This window comes from Hirundo rustica, chromosome 15 (genome assembly GCF_015227805.2).
Source record: "Hirundo rustica isolate bHirRus1 chromosome 15, bHirRus1.pri.v3, whole genome shotgun sequence".
Lineage (NCBI taxonomy): Eukaryota > Metazoa > Chordata > Aves > Passeriformes > Hirundinidae > Hirundo > Hirundo rustica.
Genome location: NC_053464.1, coordinates 13,019,304 through 13,042,224, shown reverse-complemented (window position 1 = coordinate 13,042,224; position 22,921 = coordinate 13,019,304). Strand labels below are relative to the sequence as shown.

General features: G+C 41.7%; 1 protein-coding gene across 2 annotated transcripts; it reads right to left on the bottom strand.

Moving 5' to 3' along the window:
- On the bottom strand, positions 1 to 22,784 carry WIPI2 (WD repeat domain, phosphoinositide interacting 2). 2 transcript variants are annotated; one of them, XM_040078787.2, is made up of 12 exons: positions 22,553 to 22,784; positions 13,942 to 14,024; positions 8,966 to 9,135; positions 7,654 to 7,750; positions 6,982 to 7,079; positions 6,510 to 6,602; positions 5,647 to 5,717; positions 4,875 to 4,982; positions 3,952 to 4,116; positions 2,826 to 2,933; positions 1,538 to 1,668; positions 1 to 714 (listed from the first exon to the last, which is right to left on the bottom strand). In XM_040078787.2, exons 1-12 carry the CDS (start codon positions 22,624 to 22,626, stop codon positions 602 to 604), a joined length of 1,311 nt encoding a protein of 436 aa, XP_039934721.1. In that variant the 5' UTR covers positions 22,627 to 22,784; the 3' UTR covers positions 1 to 601. The 2 variants fall into 2 exon arrangements, with proteins under 2 accessions (XP_039934721.1, XP_039934722.1); XM_040078788.2 differs by having other exon boundaries at positions 1,571 to 1,668; positions 22,553 to 22,764.
- Between the last annotated feature and the right edge of the window lie 137 nt (positions 22,785 to 22,921).

The window sequence follows — 22,921 nt, the reverse complement described above, 5'->3', positions numbered from 1 at the left end:
TACACAACATTCAGAAGGAATTTTAATTAACAAAATGGTCCAGGAAAGGGAAGGGGGAACCCCCCAAAAAACCAGGCCATTGCATGTGAAAGGTTGCATGTCAGTCACTAGGTATGCCTGCAAGCCCATGCACAGGAAACCATTTGGACCTTTGTCAGTGCAGAACTAGCCTCAGCTTCCAGAACCACTTCTCTACTCCTTCCTTATATAGGCTAAATATTATATACATATATAAAAAAAATACAAACTTGAGTTTGTTATAAAGTGGCTTCTCTCTCTCTCTCCCCCTCCTATGCTTGCTTGGCACATGAATGCATGCAAAGCTAAGTAGGCTCTGAGGGCTGCACAAACAGCAGGTTTTGGCAACAAAAAAAAAATAAACACAGCTAAAATAGATAAGCAAGATTAAAAGCCACTGAATTGAAAACCATATATTTTTCCAATTGTATAGAATTAGAACTACAGCTATGACTTAAAACTGTAAGAGTCTGTCATCCTCTCTCCCAACTCATGTCAAAGTTCATAGCAGCATAACACGAGATTCCTCAAGAAACGTCCAGCCAGTGTTCTCTGCTTCAGGAGTGAGTTCACAGGTCCAAGTTTAGTCTGTCCGAAGGATCATGGGGGGATGCTCACTGTCTTCATCCAATCTAAGTGAGTTGGTTTCATCTTCCAGGCAAGCTCCACCCACAGCACCCAGGTCATCCGTATAGGCTGGAGAGAAAGGAACAAGGAGTTGGGGAATCAGCAGCAACAAACTAAGGTTGGACCCAGAGTGAATGAGCAGAGCTGAAGTACCAGGCTTTACTTGAAATACTTTCACTGCCACCCTATGTTTGTTTTTATCATGACTCTTTCATGACTGCGTTTCTCCGAGCCAAGAGCACTTCACGATCAGAATTAAACTCCTGTGTGTGTGCAATGCATACTGGAGCTTTGGGCAGGCTGGTGTTTTCGGTCTCCACTGATGCAGTGCAGTACAGACAGATGCAGTTGGTAAGTGCTGACTGTCCGCCCTTTGCAGCGAAGCACTAACCTGAGCGCCAGACGTGGCAAAAGCTCCACTGACTTGGAGAGCTGCAGCATTGACCACGTTCTCATCCTCTTGATTTAACAGAGCAGTGAATCAGGCTAAAAGGTCACTGTTCCCATAAAGGAACAACAGCAGCGTTTATCAACTTTTCATTAAAAAAAAAAATTAAAAAATGGCAGCAGAGCTACAACTCAGATGCTTTGCACAAAGTCTGGGTGCAGAACTGCCTCAAGAACCATGTGGCAAGTACTGAAACTACCACTACAACAATCAACCACAACTCGAGACAGAATTCTAGCCAGAAAGCAGTAAAGATAAGTGATCCATCTACAGAAAGCTACTGCACGGCACGAGTGCTCTCTTCCTACTTCCTGCTCACCAAGGCTCCACCTCGCACGCGTGGTTACGCAAAGCTCGGTGCGGACGTGGACCAGCTCACGCAGCCATCTAGAAGGAAGCAACAGGCAGAGGTGCTCCCTGCCCCATTCCCAGCCCTCTCCTTACCATGCCTGGTGGGTGAGGAAGGCACATATGTACCTTTAGTCACAGCGGCACTGTACGTCTGCGCTACCAAGGGCCGGTCATGGGATGCAGACTCCAGGATTTCGTTGGCGGGCTCCATGCTGCCATCGAGCCTGCCAGGAACAGAGGGGTTAGCTGGAGAGGGGATCTGCCCAGGCACAAGACAGCTTGAGCTGGCAGCTACGAGAAAATATTTCATCTGATGTGTAAGAATAATGCAACAGGAGGAACTTGGTCCCTCTCTTTCCAGAGGTCTGACTAGAAAACACCTGACAACGCTTGGTGTTTCTCTGAAGACTCAGCAGCATCATGTTTGCCTCTGACACAGCATCAGGATCTAAATCCTAGTAGCTCATAGTAGGAAAAGAAGACTCAAAACAAGACTGCATGATCAAAAAGCCCCATTCCAATCAGCAATATCATAGGTTATCCTGAACTCTGTCACAACAGAAGCAGTTGCTTCATTCACAGATACTAAAAAGCCCTCTTGAGAAAGTATTACAGCATTTCTAAGATTAACAACTTGGTAAAAGCATCCCTCTATGAGGCTTCACTTCATCTCTAACCAGAGGTCATGCCTTCAAATGTTCAGATAGATGTATAATTTTTTACCATAATTGTAGGTTGACCAAAGCAGCAAACCTGAATTATCATCGTGAGTTATTATCTTTAATTCTATGATTGATCAAGTAATTTGACTGTATTACTCTAGCTTTTCCTGCCAACCCTCAGTGAAAAACAGTGCATTGTCCTATTTCTGTAAGTGTTCTGCAGTACTATTACAGAACACCAGCTGCCTGGCCTATATGCAAGGAAGTTTAATAAGGACGCCAGCAGAGAGAGATCAGGGATAATTTCACAGGCCGGTTTCCCCTCTGTGAAGTCAGAGTAAGATCTTTCTCATGTTTGTAACCACTTCATTTATTGATGAAGAGGGCGGTGTCACACATTTCAAATTCTTGTTTAAGTAACTCAACTCAAAGTGCCAAGAGGAAACAGGAGCACAGAGGGAACAGCGATTGATCCCTCCCTGCACTGGGACAGGGTTAAGTTTCTGCTGCTAAAGCGGTGCTTGGTGTAGTGGACACCTCGAAGGAATGCTCAGAGGAATTCTGAAGTTACTCACTCATGTCAGAGGTCTGGAAAAAGATGAGTTTGAAGAAATGAGCTGTTCTGAGTCTAGACTTTTCCTGAACAGAACTAAATTTGAGAAGAAGCTGGATTCTGAGAGGAAATAAAGTACAACAGTTCTCCGCTAACGTGGACTTACTTGTGCTGCTTCATTAGTGTGCACTCGCCTCCTTCCTGGGGGTCTAAGTTGTACATGTAGAGATACCCATCAGCAGCTCCCACCAGCAAACGAGGGATCTTCTGGATTCTAGAAAGGTTTAGAGCAGAAGTCGTTAAATAACAGATTATTAATAAACATAAGAAAGCATGCTCTCCTCCCTTCCCATGATTTAATAGTTAGACTCGATCTCAGAGGGTTTTTCCAAACTAAATGATTCTATGACTTTAAGGCATTATTTTCCACACTTCTGCTCCTGGACAGGAAATGCTGTGAACAGTTAAGAGCACCCAGGAAAGAACTGTAAAAAATTTACAGCATAACCATATTTTGGGGTTAACAGGATGCCACAGGAATCAAGCAATTACATATGACTTTGTAAAACAGATTCAGAAGTTACCATCCTGTTATCAAGCTTTGTGCAACTCCAGAGACAAATATTCTAATGGGAAGGATTTACTTATTTGAGAAATGTTACAAAGCTTAATTATTGCTTAAAGGGTGCTTTGAGATCAGAGGAGTGAGAGTACAGACATGAAGTCAATTTAGCATAAAAACTATAAAACCCCCACAAAGTAAGTTTACTACTGTTCAGCTTATTACTTTGGTAGCTGTGCCAAATGGGACCTGCCTTTGAGGAAGACGGCATAAAAGATTAGATTTAGTCCTCAAAATTAACTTTAATGAATGCTACGCTGTTTTAGAGACAAGAATTATATGAACTCACTTTCAAAGACTTCTTTAATGGTTAGGCTGGATTGCCTAATTTTGCAATTCACTAACAACATACACCATCACTCCCCATAGCACTAATGGAAGCAAATGCCATAAAAGCCCACAGCTCTGATCTCAATATTCTTGTTCCAAAATTAAAAGACATCTTTAAGCAACACTTAGAAATGGGCTACTCCTATCCAAATATTATGCCCTTTCCTCCTTCTCTGACAGCACTGTGAGGTGTTAGCTCTGCCACGTTGCTCTTAGACTGGAATGATCAGAGGTGACCCATTGCTCTGCTGCAGATGTAGCTGTGTGTTACAGTGGCAGCCTCTCCGGAGCCCAAACAGCCCAGCAGGGTGGGGAGTGCAGGCTCCACTGCTGTACTCACGTGGCAAGTGCACAGATGTTTTTGTGCCCACAGAAGGGCAGACGGACTGTAGCAAAGGCTCTGCCCTGGTTGAACATCTCTGTTACTTGAGAAGGCAGATAGCTCGTGGAGGCCATCAGCACCTTTCCAAAGTAACCTGTCCAGGTTGTAGGCTCTTCCTGAGGTCTACAAGTCAGAAGAGAAAAGTGACCCACTTTGCCTTCACCTTAGAGAGAAAAGCGTGCAAACACTTGAAAACATTTTATTTTAAAAGATATTAAGCAGCTGTTTCTCTTCAGAAATAACTAACACCCTTCAGAATTCTAACACCCTTCATCTCTGCTGCAGGAGAAAATGTGTCCTCCAGTACTCTCAGCCTGTTATTTAAGCATGTTTGATTGTAAACTGATACTTCTGTATATAAGACTGCATTTTGTAACATTCATTATACAAGAGCAGAATCTACTGGAAAGTGCCACACTTCAGGATTTTATTAATCTGTTTATCACTAAGCAAATCATTGTTTCCAATAACTTCCACTGAAATGGAATTAAGACTGTCCTCTCAAATCATAAACAGGAACATTTTACAACCTGGTGCCTTTTAAAGCCCCCTATATGCAGCTGGAAGACATTGCTGAGATAGCTCTTCCCATATGGATGTCAGAGGAGGTGAAACAAATGGAACTGAAAATGTTAAAACTGCTCCACACTCCTCTGTGAAGGATGGCCAAGTTCTCTTTGGCAGAAAAACACCTTTTCTACTCAGTGGGAGAACAGTACACAGCTCAGCTGCAGTTGCTGATTCATAAGTGACTTCTTATGCCCTTTACTTTACAGTACAAGTTCAAAAGAAGTCTGTCCACACTTTCAAGAACTCATTCTGTTGAGCAGTCAACTTTTAAGCCTTTTCCTTGAAAAATCTAAGGCACCTTTGAAACCTACTTTTCTTTCACAGTCTCAAGTTTGAAGATATGCACCGTCTCCGTGTTACTGGACGCAGACAGAAACATGCCATCCATGCTGAAAGCCAATGAACAGATGCTCACACACCTGGGGAAAAAAGAAAAAAGAGAAGAAAAACAAGGAAGTCAAACTATTTGGCTTAGTTAAGATTTCTAAAGTCACCGCTACCTTGCAAGTAAGAAAAAAACCTCTTCAATAATAAGCATTCTGAATTCTCTGATAATTTCTTGAAGCTATTCAAGCATAAGATTAATGATGTTCAGCTCTGATGTTTACCAGATGTGGGATCAATTAGTAACAATCTGAACTCAGTCTTACCCTGCATAAAGTGCGGAGTTACTGCTACCACAAACCACACCACCATTTCACAATGGCTGTCAATGGCCACAGCATTAGAGAGATTTAGAATAGAGTAAGAATATTAGATGTACTGCCTCCAGTTGCCATAAGAATACAATATATCCTACAAAAGGTGGCTCACTTTAAACAACTTCCCTCACCAATAAATTTTTAAAAGGCAAGAGGGAGTACAATTCTGACAGGATTGATCTGTAGAATAGTCGAGTCCAAAGGAATGAAACTGGAAAACATTCAAGCTGAAACTGTTATAAGCATACAGGCAAGGATGAATGAAGATGAAAACAGGCAAAAAAAAAAAAAAAAAAAATCAGGATGCCAGCTCAATTGCTGAACATACTGGAAACCAACCATAAGGAATGAGCATCAGGTAATTAACCCAGCTGAACCTTACCTCTTCACTCCCCTTCGGAATTCAAAGAGTTTCTGTCCCTCTGGAATGGAAAACACTCTTATTACTGTCCCCTGCAAAGAAAAAAAAAAAATAGATCATTTTTCATTTCATGTTCATTCATTGTGTACTAGCCCTAGTGAGCAGAGTACAACTCGAAGCAGCACACCACTTTGCTGTTAACTCATTGCTGTGACGCAGCTCAGATACTACATGAAGTATTTATGGAGCTTGTTTGTAGGATGTGTTTGAGGAGTGCAGAAACAAGAGGTGGGAGCTACTAATGCAGAGAACAAGCTGTGCATCAAATCCAGCCCGTCTTATCAGATTTGATCATGAAAACGAGCACACCAGACAAGTACCACGAGTGCAGTCACTTGGATGTCTTTGTGCCTTTATCAGATGCAATCAGTTATACCTTTATAGTCTAAGCTTATTACTCAAAGAGCAGAGGCTTCAGACTCTCTAATTTACACACATCACATGAACAATTTGTCATCACATGCCAAAGACTAGCGAGGCACTTCTCTCTATTTGGATTTTAACTGTCTTGTTGTCATTAGGAAGACAGCATCAAAACAAGGCAACTAATTTCTAATAAGTATCCTGCACCAAAGGGAGAAACACTCAGAGGACTGCCCTAATTGCAGCCAGATTAAAATGTTTTATTTAAATAACCTTATTATCCAACATTTCACAGCATGGAAATTGTGTCAAATATCATTAACAGATCTTAACTTAGATATCCTATTTTAACCGTAAGCCTTCTTTTCTGGCACTCGTACATGGAACTGTGCACACTTAAAATACTTAATGACAAATTTGATTTTTATCACTGTTGGCAAGGCAATCAAAAGCTCACTTACCTTTTCTGAGGCTGTGGCAAGCTTAGTACCACTTGCATCAAATGCCAAAGCAGCCAAGGGACTATCATGAGCTGGGATCATATTGGCAGCTCTCTGCAGTGAATCAATAAAGCAGAACCTTAGAACAGCACAGGTTAAAAGCTACATGTGACTGCATTATTTAAGCACATTCAATATGGGTCTTACTTTCTGGACAAGAGCTTCAATTTTTTTTCAGTAACTTAAGTACATAAAATTATCACTGAAGCATATACATAGAGAGCACAAGTAGCAGGAAGACAATTCAAATAGAATTTACTTCTACTCAATCAAATCTAGTATTTAGCGCTTGTATTTTCTTTGCTGACATTCTGTGAAGCAAGAGATGCTGCAAACTGTTGCGCAAAGTGTCCAGTAATTCCTCTCTGAGCAAGTTAAGTAATTTGCAAAACCTGCATCTTTAGAGGTGGAAACAGCATTCAAAGATTCTTACCAGATTGATGGTGTCAAAGACTTGTACTTCTCCAATAGTTGCACTTCCTGGATAGGCCAGGTAGCAATTATCATTGTTTATTGATAAAGCACACAATCCTACAAGGGATGCAGAAACAGGATTAGAAACAGGCAAATTCCAAGACTTATGCAGTAAAACATTCTGATTCTGTGCTTGAGTGTCACAAAAATGACTCAAATTATCAACAGAAATAGAAACAAAGATGAGTAATCTCAGGGTCAACCTGCAATATATTCAACTATTTAGTGTAATTTTGTTTAATATAAAACAGGAAAGGCAGAATACCAACAGAGTTCAATAACTGATTAAACAGTAGAACTTCCCATGTCTGCCACGATTCCTAAAGCATTAACCTGACAAAGTCTTTAACTCTACCAAGTGCTGTCAAAATCCTGTTTTTATCTCTCCTGGGTTTTTCTACCATTTCAACACATTCACTCCAGGAGACCAAAAATCTGGGGAGATGCAGTTTAGGGTAGAGTCTGCTACTTGTTCTCAGCTGGATCAAACATGTAGGCTTTCAGACAACACTCATATTTGTTATTGTATTTGAAAGCAGAATTAACAACACCACAGTTCCCTGTAGGGGACTTCATACATTGACACAAAAAGCACTCTTCAGAGTTTTGCTGATTCTACCATCACATTTACCTGCAGGATTGGGAGGTGTCTCCCTGATTGTATGTAATACCTTCATGTCTCGTATGTTGTGTATATAAAGAGACTCTTCCAGACATACTATCAGCCTCTAGAAAAAGGGAAAAAGGACAAAACGGTGACGTGGAAATGGAATTCACATGGATTTATCAATCCCAAAAAATTCTATCCCAAAATGTGGCAGCTACCTTCCAATAGAGAAGAGGTTGTACTCACCTGATGGGGAGAAGAGTCTGACAGAAGATACACAAGATCCAGCTCTTGACACAAACACTGCTCGTGGTCACTTGAACTGACCACTGCACCCCACTCCCCTCAAGCTCAGCAATGCAAACTGAAGACATTTCCATTACTAGATTAAGTCAGCAAGCCAGAAACCTTCATTAATTCTTATTCTGTACCAATTTGCTTGTGGAAATAATGGAAATTACTTTCTGCTTTTGATAACAGAGAAAACAAACAAGACTTCTTAGCCATTGATAAAGCCTGTAACTTATCCATAATCATTTGTCAATGGCCTCTTTTCTTTAAACTCTTACTAAGTTCTTCATCATCTCATTTACTTTGTAGCCTCCATGTGGATGATTAACTAGACATTTCTCATTTTACACTAACTCCCTGTGCCAGAAATCAAATTACCCACTCTTTCTCTCATGACTTTAAACAGGAAACCCCTCCTCCCACACTAATTTTTTGGGGGCCAAAGATAGACACTGAGGTTTTCTCCTTCAGAAGCCATTCTCTCTAGTTTGAATGAACTGGCTGAAGACATAGAAGTCTGTATTTGCTGAAGAACCTACTAATGATTTAGTCATATGGCAAACTACGCTTCCAGGTACTTAAAAAATTCACCAGTTCAACCAGTCCCCAGTTGCATGACATTTTTTAGACTTTATTTTTTGAGAAGAATTCAGCAAACAGCACTTACAACCGTAACAATTTAATAGATGACTTTAAATTTTGGCCTGAAGAGAAGATGCCAGTCTTACATACTTTCACATTTAGGATGAAAGGATGATTCACACTGGAAGGGACCTCAGGAGGTCTCTTGTCCAACCTCCTACTCGAAGCATGCCCTGTTTACTCAGGGTATTTCCCCAAGTAAATACATAAACACAGAACTAAAAATCCTTAACCAAATACAGGGACTGAGATGCCTTCCAGAAGCCACACTTGGAAAAGTACTACTAAATTTCACATAGCAGTTCTGTCACTAAAGGAAGAGGCATCAATCAGCAGAGGAAGCGCCAGAAGAAGATTCACAACCCCTTTCCCACGTTCCCACCTAGGTAAATCCACTACTCACCTGTCTATTGAGTTTGACAGCCAAGATGGTGTTGGAGTAACTGTAGTTGCAAATCTCTGTCCCCTTCTTAAAGTGACAAACTTTCAGCTTGCGTGGAGCTTTAAGGCTAACTATGGCCACCAGGCTACTGGAGAATAGCCTCTCCACAATGCACACATCTTCTGTGTCAGCTGAGGAACCACAGGAACGAGGGAAAAATACAGAGATTGATTTCAGGGAAGAAGAATGATGCACATCAACAGGAAATACTGTCTAAGAAAATCACAGAATCATAGATTTGGGCTATTTAAAAATACACTTTAACACCACAAACATTCTGCCACAACAGCTCAGAGTCAAGGTGGGACACAGGACACGCTTTTAAAGCGGAAAATCTACACAGTGAGTGCTGATTTCCAAAGATTTCCTCCCCACTCCCCGAGGTGTCACACAAGTTCCTGTTTCAGAACAATATCTACTCCCCATGCCCAGAATCCATCAGAAAAAAATGCCAAAGCTACAAACCCCAGAAAATTGTCAAAGTCCAGAATTTTACAATCTTCCTTTACCTCTGCAGAAATCTAGGAAAGCAAACGGTTTTTTGGGCTTTTTTTTGTGTGTGTGTGTTTGGGTTTTGTTTTTAAAACTGTATTACACTTGAAAAGGTTCCTGATGACCCTTGGCACTTCCATTTGCCTCTCCATGAAGAAAGGAAGAACGGTTACAGTACTCAGAGAAACTGGTGAAACTCATCTGCCACAAGACTGCTGCAGCCACCAATTAGCATTTCCACTATCATCTTCGACCTGACAGGCCCTAAGAGCAACCTCTGCAGGAATCCCTCTGCAGGAATCACTGATGTTCAGCACTCATGCACAGCCATAAAACATCAGCCTTGCCAAGTGTTTCTACTATTTCCACTGAAGGCAAAGGAGGAATACAAATCCCTACGTGAGGGGGCAGCAGGAGGGAGGAAAGTCCAGGATCTCTGGCAAAGAAGCACTTTCAGAACGTTTGATCATAGCTCAGCATTGGACAATGCTGGCAGGAGACCAAGTCCCACCACCAGCTATCCTGGCATCTGTGCCTCCCTCTCCCCATCCCATAAAGCTCCTCTCCAAAACCCCAGGAACACAGTGGACAGTTTTCAGGGCAGTGAGAAGCTGGAGAGAGTTTTACCATGCTCTGCAGCTCTTTCACAGCCACTGCCTGCACCTGCCCTTTCACTACAGAACCCAATCAAGACAAGTGACTCGAGCCTTTGGCCTTGATCCATCAAAATAAATTTTTCAGGAGTCAGCTTCTGGATTAGCTCAATGCTTAACACATTCCAAACCATAAAACTGCCAGCAAAAAAAAAAAACCAAAAAAAACCCAACAACAAAAACAAACCCACAATAAAAAAACCCAACCCAAAAGATCTTGTTTCTGAAGGCTTCCGTTTTGGCCAAGAGAAATATTAAGTAATTAATTTGCACTGTTCCCATCAGCAGTGACAGAAATTCCATGAAATAAGTTCTGTTCAACATTCTCAGTATATGACACTGCTGTCAGTGTGGGACACGTCTGCTTTCAAAGTGCTTTTTCTGGGCAGTTATTTCAAGAAAATGAACACAACATATTTAATGTCCTACATTATTTGGAGAGAAACAGCCTACTTATGAAAAAGGAGCAGGTTTACACCCTGCATTTTCAGTACTCCATGCCACATAATTGACTTTTATCTACATCTTGTATTTAACATGGTACTTTTCAGAGAAGACATAACAGCTTACAGAGGCTTTGAAAATCCAATTTTCTCATGCAACAGGGATAATGCATTTTTGTAATTACTTTGTTTTCAAGGAATTGCTCTCCATTTTTCTGATACTACACAAAAAACATGAAAAAGAAATACAAAAATCTGCTTCAATAAGTGTACGCAGAGATTCTGAAATGCAGAAGTCAGTGTTCCTTGAATCAGAGCAGTTACATAAAAGACTCTCAAATATTTTACAGGATGGGTTATCAGCTTTCCATCTAAGCCTGGAGTCCTTCAAAATGATGACATCCTTTTACAAGAGTCAGAAGACCAGCACACAGGGACCCAAACCCCACAGTCTGACTGCTCCCAGCTCCAGGGCTTCTTCCCCCATTCAGGGACAAGTGTTCAGATGCAGCTTCTGGGATTTGTGACCCTCCCAGGCAATCACAAGTGGTATTTCAGAAGAGGAGCAGCAGCAGGGATTCATATGGAAAAAGTGCTGCCCTATGCTGCACTGATGGGAAGGCACACAGGGAAGAGCACTATCCACAACTAAGCCACAAGACAGAAGAAAACATTTTCAATAAGCAAAATGCCTCAAAGGTATAGATAATCCTTCAGTCTCACCAGAAAAATACTATAATACAGACAGTTACCTTTAGAAAAAGGCTTTGTGATGGGCATTTAATTAAATTCACTTTAAAAATACTGGATGCACCTCTGCTCCTTTGTCTTCCTTTAACAGGAAGAAGAGATAAAATCTCTTCACAGCTGCCAAGTAATTTATGCTTCCCAAAAGCAACTATTCAAGAGGGTACCAGGCTATACCGCCCATCCTATGTTCAGCTGACCTGAATTAATCATATGTTTAGCAGCACTAAAGCCCTATAGCAATGCTGTTACTCAGGTTTTTTGTTGGTGTGGGTTTTTTTTTTTTTTTTCTGTTAGTATTATCTCCTTTACACGACACAACTGAGCATTGCCAGAAACTCAGATTCAAAACAGTAAGAACAAAAAGAACTGCAAAACAAATTAGGCACCAGCAGCAAGGGGAGAACAAGCAAACACATAACAAGATTAGTTTCATAAACACAAGCGTGTAGCATCACAGACAAGAGCTGGTTAGAGCCAGCTAGATTATGATCAGCTGTGCCTTTATTCCATTTTTAATCCAAGAACATGAAGCATGGTAGAAGCATTCATTAAGCCTTAAAGCACCCTCCAATCTAATGCTTGTTTTTACAGTGGGATCAACTGCACAGGGAGTCAGGAGATTTGCAGTCACAGGAGAAGTCAGTGATGAGAGCAGCCAAATCTCCCACCTTTTCTGTATTTCTCTCAAACACAAGACAGCTGAGGCATATTCTGCAGTTTAGTTTAAACACCTACATAAGAGTTGGCAGATCAATCTTCCAGAAGAGAAGGAGGGGTCCTTGACAGTGCTCACTCAACACAACAAGTCTTTAGACCCACTTAAACTAAATTGGGAAGTGGGAGGCACCGTATCTGGGAGGCCTCAAGATACCTTTCCTTGAGGAAAGGAGGCACCCAGTGCACAGGAAGCCCTCCACCCTCATATCAAGTTTTAACAGGCATGGTTTGCAAGTCCAAGATTGAAAATTATTTGATGAATATTAAAGCATCTCAGTATTTCTATCTGCTTTGAGCAAAGACTGACTGGCTTCCACAGGCCAAACTATTGGATCTTTTGTAATGAGAGGATGAAGAGTAATGGGTTCAAACTCATAGAGGGGAAATTCAGGTTTGGTATATGTTAGAAATTCTTCCCTGTGAGGGTGCTCAGGCCCTGGCACAGGTTGCCCAGAGAAGCTGTGCATGCTTCCCATTCCTGGAAGTATCCAAGGCCAGCTTGGATGGGGCTTGGAGTAACTCGGGAAAGGGAAACTGGATGATCTTTAAGGTCCTTTCCAACCCAAAACATTCTACTAAATGTTACCTCATACTCTGTGCTCAGCTTTCACAGACTTAACACTCAGAAAACTTAAAGTAGCAAAGAGTTTAAGTCAATACAAGCATCCCAGAACAGCCTGAAGACAAGATTGGAATCAGCAGGTCAAAATTCCAATTCCAGCTGCTTTTATCAGACTATTGCAAGATGCTGAACAAGGCACTTTACCCAACCTGTACTTTTTCTCTCAAGGACTACCCAGAAGATGCAGTCCTGCCCAGTGCAGTCGACCTCACAGGGTATTTTTCAGTGTCTCGTGTAACAGGGAATCATCTTCACTGAGCCTCCTGGGGTGACACCAGGCCAGATGCTGTGAGTGCCTGACATGCTGCAGAGGTCAGGTACATAAACTCCACAGCACAAAATGGAATCCAAGCCACTCATTAACCAGTACAACCAGACCATGACTCAAATAGGAAGATGTAGCTACAACACAATTTAAGCTGACCACCGGTGCCTAATTTGAACCTCACAACGACTTCTCTCCGTTGACTGTGTACATAAGCAGGCTGTCATCCCAGGTAATGGGTGATCTGAATCACACCTCATTTCCAAACTTAACATGCCACAGGGTCAGGTCACTCTGGGAATGGAGTCTGAGGACACCTCTGTCATGGGATCCCACTAGAAATGCTGACATCACAGCAAGTGGCACCACCTGCTCACACGGAGTTTTCAAGAAAGCAGGGATACTCATGCATAGCGTTCATGGTTAACTTGTAAGCATCTCAAAAAAGGCAAGTCTATGAACTGCTGGGAGAACAGGGAATACCACTTCTCCCCCAGGAGAAGTTATGGGAATTTGAGTTATTCATCCTTTTGGATGAGCAAGCCTGCAGCTATCATGTTAAAGAATAATTTTCTAACAGAAAAACATTAGGATAAAAAAAAAATACAATTAAGGCTTTGCTTTCTTATTTGATAAAGGCATATTAGTGCTTCCATGACACAACAGTCAGTATAAAGACCCAAAAGACACTCTCTCACATGAGCAAATTTTAATTTTTATGCCCAGCTGCTACGTAACCTGGCTGGATATAAAATTAGAAAAGCAGAGTTCTCACAGCTGCTACCAAATTTCATAGCATACCAGCTAAATCTAAATACAGAACATTGATATTTTTTTTTTTACCCTGCCTGCAATAACTTCTTTGTATTTGTGTGATATTTACATGTAAGGTTTCTTTTATGCCAATTTCAAACCTGTGAAAAAGTGAAACGTTTCTTATTCTCCCCACATTAAGCCAACTGAGGGGATTAAAAAAAAATAAAATAGATACTCACTGCATTCATAGATCTGCTCTAATTTGTCCACAGAAGAAAGAGAGAAGAATTTGTAGCCTGATTTACTGCCAACTGCAAGGGATCTGCAAAAGAAACAAGCCAGTCAGGAACATGAACTCCAAGAGCTGTGATTACCCTTGGACTGATTCTTACCCAGTTCTAAACCTCCAGCTGGGTTAGCTCAGTAAGGAAAGTGATAAAAAGTTTGTCTAAAAAAGCTGTAACAGACACAGACAGCCTCCTCAATTCTGATTAGACCAAACAGCTGCAGAATTACAGAATTCAGGTTTGGAATTCTGCTTCACGTTTACGAAATGAGAGTTCACAGCCTAAACCTACTGCCCAATTCTCACCGGTGATTTCTTCACACAGCCTAAAAGCTTTAGTGTGGAGGGAAGATGATGACTTGAATAATGCAATGCAAACCAATTACATCATTGCCTCATCATTAGAGGTGACCTCCAAGACCTTTGAAACCGGGCCGTCTGGGGATTTTTGTTCTTTACAGTGTAACCGTCCCCGAGAATCCCAAGAGAGTTTTCATATTAAAAAAAAAGTAATTAAAGACTGCCAACTCTAATTTTCTCTGGCTTTACGTGATGATGTTCTAGCACCTCCATCGTTAGGCCTCAGTCTTACAAATACTCATGCTGAATCTTTGATCAGAGGCACTCTGTAAAAAGTGCCAGTCACTGATGTTAAACAGACTGAACAATAGAAGAACATAAAAAAACGACTAAAACCCCTTCTTTCCTCCATTACCCAATTTTCACACTTAGCTCACAGACCATTTAATTGCTTTTCCAGCCAGAGTCAAAGGCAGGTCTTAAATTTTAAGCTAGAAAAATCTTTAGCCTGTCTTGCAGGTCTTTACACATCAAGGCAGCGGACAACAGCTCATTCTTGTTTGCCCTCCCATCTGGAGGATGATTTTGTGCCACAGATAAAGAAAATTAACAGTCAATACAGTTTTACAGAAGTGCATCAGTATGCCTGTAGTTCACATATTTCTTACTGCCAAGAGACATGGAGGAAAATTCCAATAAAATACATTCTGATTCCCTAAATTGTGGCAAGTCATTCAGCACAGGGCTCCAATCCAACCCTGCCAGTCAGCCTGCCAAAAATGCCTTTCTGAACTCAGCAAGACTATTCTTTACAGTTCAGACGCACTAACAATTAATGCTGCATTTGGAAAACAATGAAGATTCCTAGATTTCATGTTCTTTCTGTATTTTCCACTCGTGGCTCCAAAGTGAGTCTATTTAAAATTTCAGCATGCCCAGAAGATTAAAAATTGCTCCTCATGTAGCTCACCCTCTGAAATTAAGCTACAAAATCAACTTCTGTAGGATGGTATGACCTTCTCTTTTAGAAGAAAATACAGCTGGTACAATCTGGTTAAAAAATTATATTTGAGAAGGTTTAAACCTTCAAATTAAAATATAAACCATGCAAGCAAGAGATTCAATTCCACAGATTCAATAACCAAGATATTAAAAAAAGCATATTAGGCTTAAAGATAGAGAAGCAATCATAAAACAAAATTTTGTTGCTGCTCCTCTAAGTCACCCTAGAAGAACTGAATTTAATTTTCCTCCAGACAAAATCAGTATGTTCAGCAGTCTCCATCTGATTAATCACCAAAGATACTTCAGTGGTTTTGCTCAACTACTTTTGTGCAGCTCAACAAAAAATTCACATTATGTGAAAAAAACCCCTGAAATTCTAATTTTGTAAAACAAAGCAATGAGTCAGCTTTTCTTCTATCATCTACTGCTTTCCTCAAAAGAAAGTTTAACAAAGAGTGACATTAAAATTGTCATTTTGCAAAGGTAAACAAACACTCCACAGAGTCAAAAATAAATGGAGTCACGAGACTCCTTGCAATATAAACGATCCACACAAGACACAGGATGATTTCCTCAAGGAGAACCCCACACAGCAGCTATTTGTATTACTAGGCAGAACTGATTCCTGACTTGACTTACAGCTTTTAATACAGAATACTGCTGAATCGGCTCTTTACTCACAGGACCACTGAAAGCAGTAAGGAAGCCCATTTTTCTTGTCCTACAACTATACCTCATTCAAATGAGCTGTAGACAATGGCAAACAAGAGCTGTGTACATCATAAAAATCATTAGACTGAGTACAAACCAAAATGCAGAAGCACAGAATGGACCTTTCCATCCATGACAACTGGTTTTCGTTATTTATTTCAGAATAGAGGTGATGAAGTCCCAAATTATTTGTTTACACAGAGCAGTTCAAGTTTTTAAACCCATTTCAGTGCAGAAGTGTAACTGGAAAAGTAACCCTTTTTTCTTCTGTAGCAGCAGTCTCGCTTTCGGAGGGTTTGGTAACGTACTCTTAAATTACTTCTTATGAAACTACTGGAAAAAGGCTTTTTATATGTAATAAGAACCCACTAAGCTGAATTATACCGGCATAATCACAGTGATTTAAATCTCCCATCTTCCCCCGCACTGATATTACACTTAAGCCCTTAAGACACCCCACAGCCATCTAAATGGCCAAATCCACAAAACGAGGACTTAGCCAAAATTACCTCACCTCTGAAAAAATGTGCAAGCATATGGGGAAGAAATATGATCAATAAGCCATTCAGCCCTTGCTCAGATAGACAGTGGCCAACAAGAAGCTGCTGTGGTTTATCAGAAGCTCCTTTTACAGTGAAAGTATTATGCTTTATAATCACTGATTTTTCAGAAGCTGATGAGACTGAAATTGAAAATGAAATAAATATTCTCTAAAATGGCCCTTTTTTCATCTAACATTATGCTATACACATGTGGGGTTTTAGCTCTATTATGTGCAGCCTCTGTTCCACACTTTAGGCTGTAGACTCTGAGCTATTTCATCATGAAGGCTGTCTCTTCAATACAAAATTATCAATATAGCCATGATTTATGGAACTGTGTTTATCCACTTTTTGCGGACAATGCTGCAGACTGATCCAAGACTACATAAATCTTGATAGTATTTTCAAGAGCGACTACCATAAATAATTAAAACCCTCCTCATCAAGCAAACAGTGCTGGAAGATGCTGACACTCACTCTAAGTGCACTCACCTAAAGTGGGAAATCAGCTGCTTCAATCACTCTGGCTCTTTAGGAACAAGTTTTTCAGCTGGGTTAGAATCATATGGTTTTCTTTTGTTTCTTTAATATACATACAGAAAGAAGTAAACCAGTTTTTCCCTTTCCATATCACAGAGGACCTTAACTATTAATCAGAAATATTCTACAATAATCAGAAAGTTCCTAACAAGGGCAGCTCTCTCAAAGATTAAATCAATTGCCGCTGCAGCATAAACATGACTCTGAAAGTCATTACTACTTTAAATAACTGGTTAATTAAGCCTACTTTCATTATGATACAGTCTCATTATACTAATGTTCCATCTCATTTCAAAACCAATGTAAATTTCCACAGACAAAATGGTTTGGCTTATGATGAAGAGGGGGAAAACAAAAATAATAATAAAAGAAAAATCAATGAAGACATAAGAATTGCTAAGGAGTTACTAAGGAAATGTACCTTGCTTTATTTTCCCCTCCAAAGTATTTGCTGTAACATCTCATGGACATGTCTTAATATCAAAAGTCATTATCTTGGAAAACAGATAGAGAACTTCATACATTCAGTGTTTTTGTCAGCAACTTTCTGACAACCCACAGGAGATTTTCCCATCATTCTTGTATTAAAAGAAAACCCACAAACTTAAATCTGCTACAGCAAAAGACCACATCTGCTCATCACTTAACACGCAGGCTGGGACAACAGAAACTCCATAATCCAAGTAAATATCACTATTCTTGGGTCAAATCCCCATCCAAATGGTCACACACTGAGGAAGAGTTCCTCTGACCAGCCCCCCTCAGCTGCTGTGCCCTCTGCAACAACAGCAAGAAACACAACATACGGTTGTCTCTCTCAGCTATCCTCCCTGAGTGTAGGAGCTACGTGACCGCTCTGTCCTTCCTTTTTTTGGTCTGTGTTTAGCTTTAAAGCCTCCTTGGAATAGAGAGCTCTCCTGTCCTCAAGGATCACGGGAGAAGGACACCTGAACCTAGGAGAAACAAAGGCAGAGGAGTGAATGCTCAGCACCCAACCCTTGTTCCTCCCACCACAAGCAGTTTACTACAGAGAGCCAAACATCATGGAGTAAGGGAATGAGAATACAGCTTCTGGGACACAAAGCATGCCAGGTGCTTATAGAAACAGCAGCATGGGTTCACAATGTAGAATGAAATTGATTTATTTGGAAAATAAAGGGCAGAATTAAATTGGAAAGAAGAAATACATGGACTGATACATGTTGTGTAACCCCATACAAATGATAGCAGAGCCTGAAGAAATCCTGACCAAAAAGGCACACACCAACGCTCTCTTTATAAGTCCAAACACAAATTTTCCTCTTCCCCTTTCATCTGGAATCTGTTTTCAAAACTGCAGTGACTACTTTGTTTCCAAATGCTGTCACACAATTACTTATGTTAAAAAAAGATGACTAAAACTTCTCTAGTCTGCCTGCTCGCATTATTTCACAAGCAGGATGTTTGGTGGGGTTAATTTTTGTGGGTGGGGGGAAGTGGGTGCACATTTGTAAATTGAATCTGAACACCATTTGTAAATACTTCCAAAGAATACCTGTGCAACAGTTTAAATATTGAAAGTTTTACCTATTATATAGATACATACAAGCTTTGGGATCTTGAAGTTATGCTTTGCTTCAAAAGTCACAAACTTCTAACCCATTTGCATCTACCTTATGAGATTTAAGGCTTCTATGAGTTTGTGAGGTGTTTAATTTTTCATAAATGTATCTGTGCTCAGTTTTAGCAGTTCTCCCAGAAGTAATACAAAGTGCACTCGGGTTTTTCTTCCCAAGTATTCATTGTTAAGGATTTACAGCTGTAAAACCTACCTAGCACCCAGGCCACCCACAAGCTTCCACTGCCTGGTTTTGCTGGGACACCCGAATTCCAATCGGTTGCTCCACTTTGATCTGCAAGCTGGAGCTTCTGCCTCTCAACCAGGGATGCCAGTCATGCCACGTTGTGCAATGATTGATTCACTGGGGAAAAGGGCTACGTCCAAAACAAGCACGCTAACATCTTCTGAAAATACCCTTCTCTGTGTTTTCACTTAATGAAAACATTGTATCAAAGAGAAGCCACAAACCAACCGCTTCGGCCGCATTATAGGTGAAGTGTTTGCAGGCAGAGCTCCAGTCCCAGCCAGTAATTCAAAACTCTCATGTATATAAAGCTTAGGGCAATGTGGGATAAACAGGCAAGACAACACTTGCAATAATGCAGATGCTATTCCGAGGGACAATGTCACTACACACAGCATCCATGAATAAATATTGGCCAAGTCTGGGAAAACCAAGCGACTAAAAGCAGCATAGAGGATATCTGCTTCATTCGCCAGGGACTGCAACAACTGGAAAAAGCAACAGCAACTTTTATGATGATAACGTTTTTCTAACTACCAGCAATCCAATTTCCCAAGACTGAGAGCCACTATGAAGCTCATCTTCCTACAGGAGAGAGTAACTAATTACCAAATCTTCCTAAAACCAAAGAAAAGTTAGCTTGATACTTATTTTCAGCAGCAACAAGCCCCATCTCTCCTAACACAAGGAACGGGCTCTGCTGTGCAGGTAAGCGAGACACAGTTAAGCCTGAGAGGAACTGGCACCTTGTAAGGGTGAAGGTAAAAGCTTTAAATGTAGTAACAACAATGAGCCAATGTCATTTATTTTCCAGTTTTGTCTGTCAGCAATTTTTCTAATTACTGAAGCACCTTAAAGCATGATGCGAGCTCTACTGACTGGGCAGACATAAACAAAGCTTGTCTTTCATATACTGCCTGAAAGAATATACATTTGTTTACCTTGCCTGTCTGGAGAAGGGCTCCAGTTACCTGCAAAAGTTGAAAACAGGTGAGCTTTCTGAGGCCCAGCAGGGGAAAGTATAAGCCATTCCTAATAAGTTCTTCTCAGCTCTTCTCACCTGGTAAACTGTGATCTCCTAGATATATAGAACAGTATACTATAAACCCACAGAGCTGCCTTCTTGTTTCTCTACTCAAACAAGAAACTAGGAGAGATCATGGGTAGGAAAGAGAAAAACAAACAAACAAACAAACTTCTGTTTAAAGAATGTATACAAGCACTAAATTCTACTCAAGTTTAGAAACTTGAATGCAACTTGGTTGTTTGGGCCACTTACCACATCAGACAAGTGTTTCACTGAGAAGCTGCTCACAAAGGATCTGCAAGACTGGTTTTATATTTACTGTTTTACTTGGGGAGTTTTATTTAAGACAATGTTAGTAAGAAGAGATTATTCCAAATCATCAACCACCTCATTTATCTCAAATTAAGTGGTCTTTTAAATTAATCTCAGAATTCTGAGACAAAAGTATGAACAGGAGCCTTTTGATATTTCTGTCATTTCTGCATCAGATACCTGAATTCACAAATACTCAAAAATGATACAAAAGACCTAGTAACCCAAAACTTGGAATTGCAAAAATCTATGGGCCAGGTCTGCCTCCCATAAAAGATACATCACCAAAATTCTCATTAGCTAATCTCGAGGTGATTTATGTATCAATTGTATTTTTCAAAAACATCATTTACTGACACAATGGATATCAGCATACAAAACAAAACCAATACCCAAGCCAGCTATCAAAGAACATTTTTTGGTTCTTCAGAAAAATGAAATGAGAAAAGCAGTGCAGCAGCACACCCAACTGAAGAACAAAATCATTAGCCAGGTGTCCCTTTTCTCTCCCTACAAACTCAAGGTTATAAAGGAAACACCTTTACACTCCTTGAAGAAAGATTTCAAGGTGTACAAGCCAAAAACCCACCTAGGTAAGTTTATGTTGTGTTTCCCTTCTTTTTATTTCTGTCTTGGTTTTGTTCTCAAGTCAACCTGCAACTCTTGTTCAAATTCAGTGGGGGTTTTTTGTCTCAATTCAGTGATCTTTAGGTACATAAAAGTCTCCACAAAGCCAAATGCAGAGGTGCCATACTGAAGAACAGAGCTGAACTTCAAAAACTTATATAATGACCTTTATAAACTGCAGAAGAGGTGACAAATGCTGTAGTTATCATGACTTGTTTTATCTTCCAGTAATAATAATAATAAAAAAGAATGGTAGCTGAGCAAAACTTGGGCATGTTTTATATGGACAGAGTGAGTTCTATATGGCATTCACTGAAAAAATGTGAAAAGCAGTTGCAAAAGTCTCTGGCTTGAATCAATATATGGATAATGATTTACTCACAAATACACAGAGCACTACTTCTCCCCCCATCATTCACCACAATTTATTTGCCGCCAGAGTCTCTTGTCTCAAACCTATCCAGCCCCAATTGCTCATCTCTTCACCCCCAACGAAACCTACAAAAGCAAGCAGAGCGTCTCCTGCTGTGATGTAACTCTGCTTGGCAGCCACCAGAAATAACCTTCTCACCTTCACAACTCCCATATGCTACAGGACGTGCTGAGGACAGGCACAGATCTCCCTCGTGAGGGCAAGATATTGTTGCTTGCAGAAAGAACAAGCTGTTAAAAAAACCAAACCCTCCACCACACACGTGAACTACACTTTGTGATGCCAACCTGAGATCATTTCCTCTTACTCACTTCCTAAAACAAAACTCCTTTCTTGAGTACAAGTTCTTTCGGTTCTTACTCTCCAGTTTCATCTCTCAGGTATTTAAGTCAGTCAAATCATTCTTTAAATGATCTTCAGTGCTCCAATCCCAACTAATAGGGGGTTCCTAAATTGAAAATACTGCTTTATAATACCTCACATAAAAACTAATATGCACTAATTGATCTAAATATGCTGCAATGATTAAGTAATTTGCGAGACGTGCAGCTTGAACCATCTGAAGCCCAAGGAAGCGCAGTTTCAAGAATCAGAGAAAGGCCTCTATTCAAAATCAAAACCGAAAGTAGCATGGGCTCATAAAATAACTTCAAGCCAAAGCCTCCGTGCTTCAACACAGCAGGTGACAATAAAACAGCTGCATGAAAAGACATGAAAACAGCTGTGGGGAACTTTTGGACGAAGTCTTTGCACGTCCTGGAAGACTCGGGGCGTCATGTCAGGCCCTCCTAGGGCTGACCATCAGCAAGAAGCAGCAGGAGTCCTCCTTCCATCCCCTTCCCCAAGCAACAGCGAGCGACGTTTCCCAAGCGAGAGCAGAAATTCCCCAGAGCAGCGACCCGGGGGAAGGAGAGAGCACCGCGCTGCACACCCCGTAGCTGTGTGCCCCGCGGGAGGAGCGGCCTGTCTCCGGCAGAGAAGCCGGAGAGCACAGGGGGCCAGCTCCCAGCCCTCCTCCGTGCGGGGGACCCCGGCCCCGCTCCGGCCCCGCGGCCCCGGGAAGGGGCGGCTCCAGCGGCGCTCCCCGCCATGGGAAGGGGCGGCACCGGAGAGACCCCACCACGCCCCCCCCGCGGCCAGGCCCGTTCAGGGCCCCCCAGGCCGCTGCCCCCACCCCGGCCTGCTCAGGGCTCCCTCAGCTCGCTCCCCTCAGCCCCCCTTACGTGTTGTCCTGGTTGAAGTTGGCGAAGAGCAGATGGCCGCTGCCGGCGTCGCCGCTCTGCCCGGCCAAGTTCATGGCGGGACGGCCCTCGCCACCCCCGTCCGGCGGGGGGGAGGACGAGGAAACACCTCCGGAAGGCTGCGCCCCTCAACCGCGGCCGCCCCGACCCCGCCGCATCCCCGCCGGGCCCTTGTTTACGCGGCGGGCGGCGGAGCGGCCCCCGCGCCTGCGCCCTGCCGCCCCTCCCGGCCGCCGTACGACCACCGCGCCTGCGCGCGCGCGGCGGCCCCGAGCGCGACGCGTTCCGAAGCTAAGCAGGGCCCGCCGCGGCCGGGCGTGGATGGGAGACACGGAGCCCGGCCGGTGATCC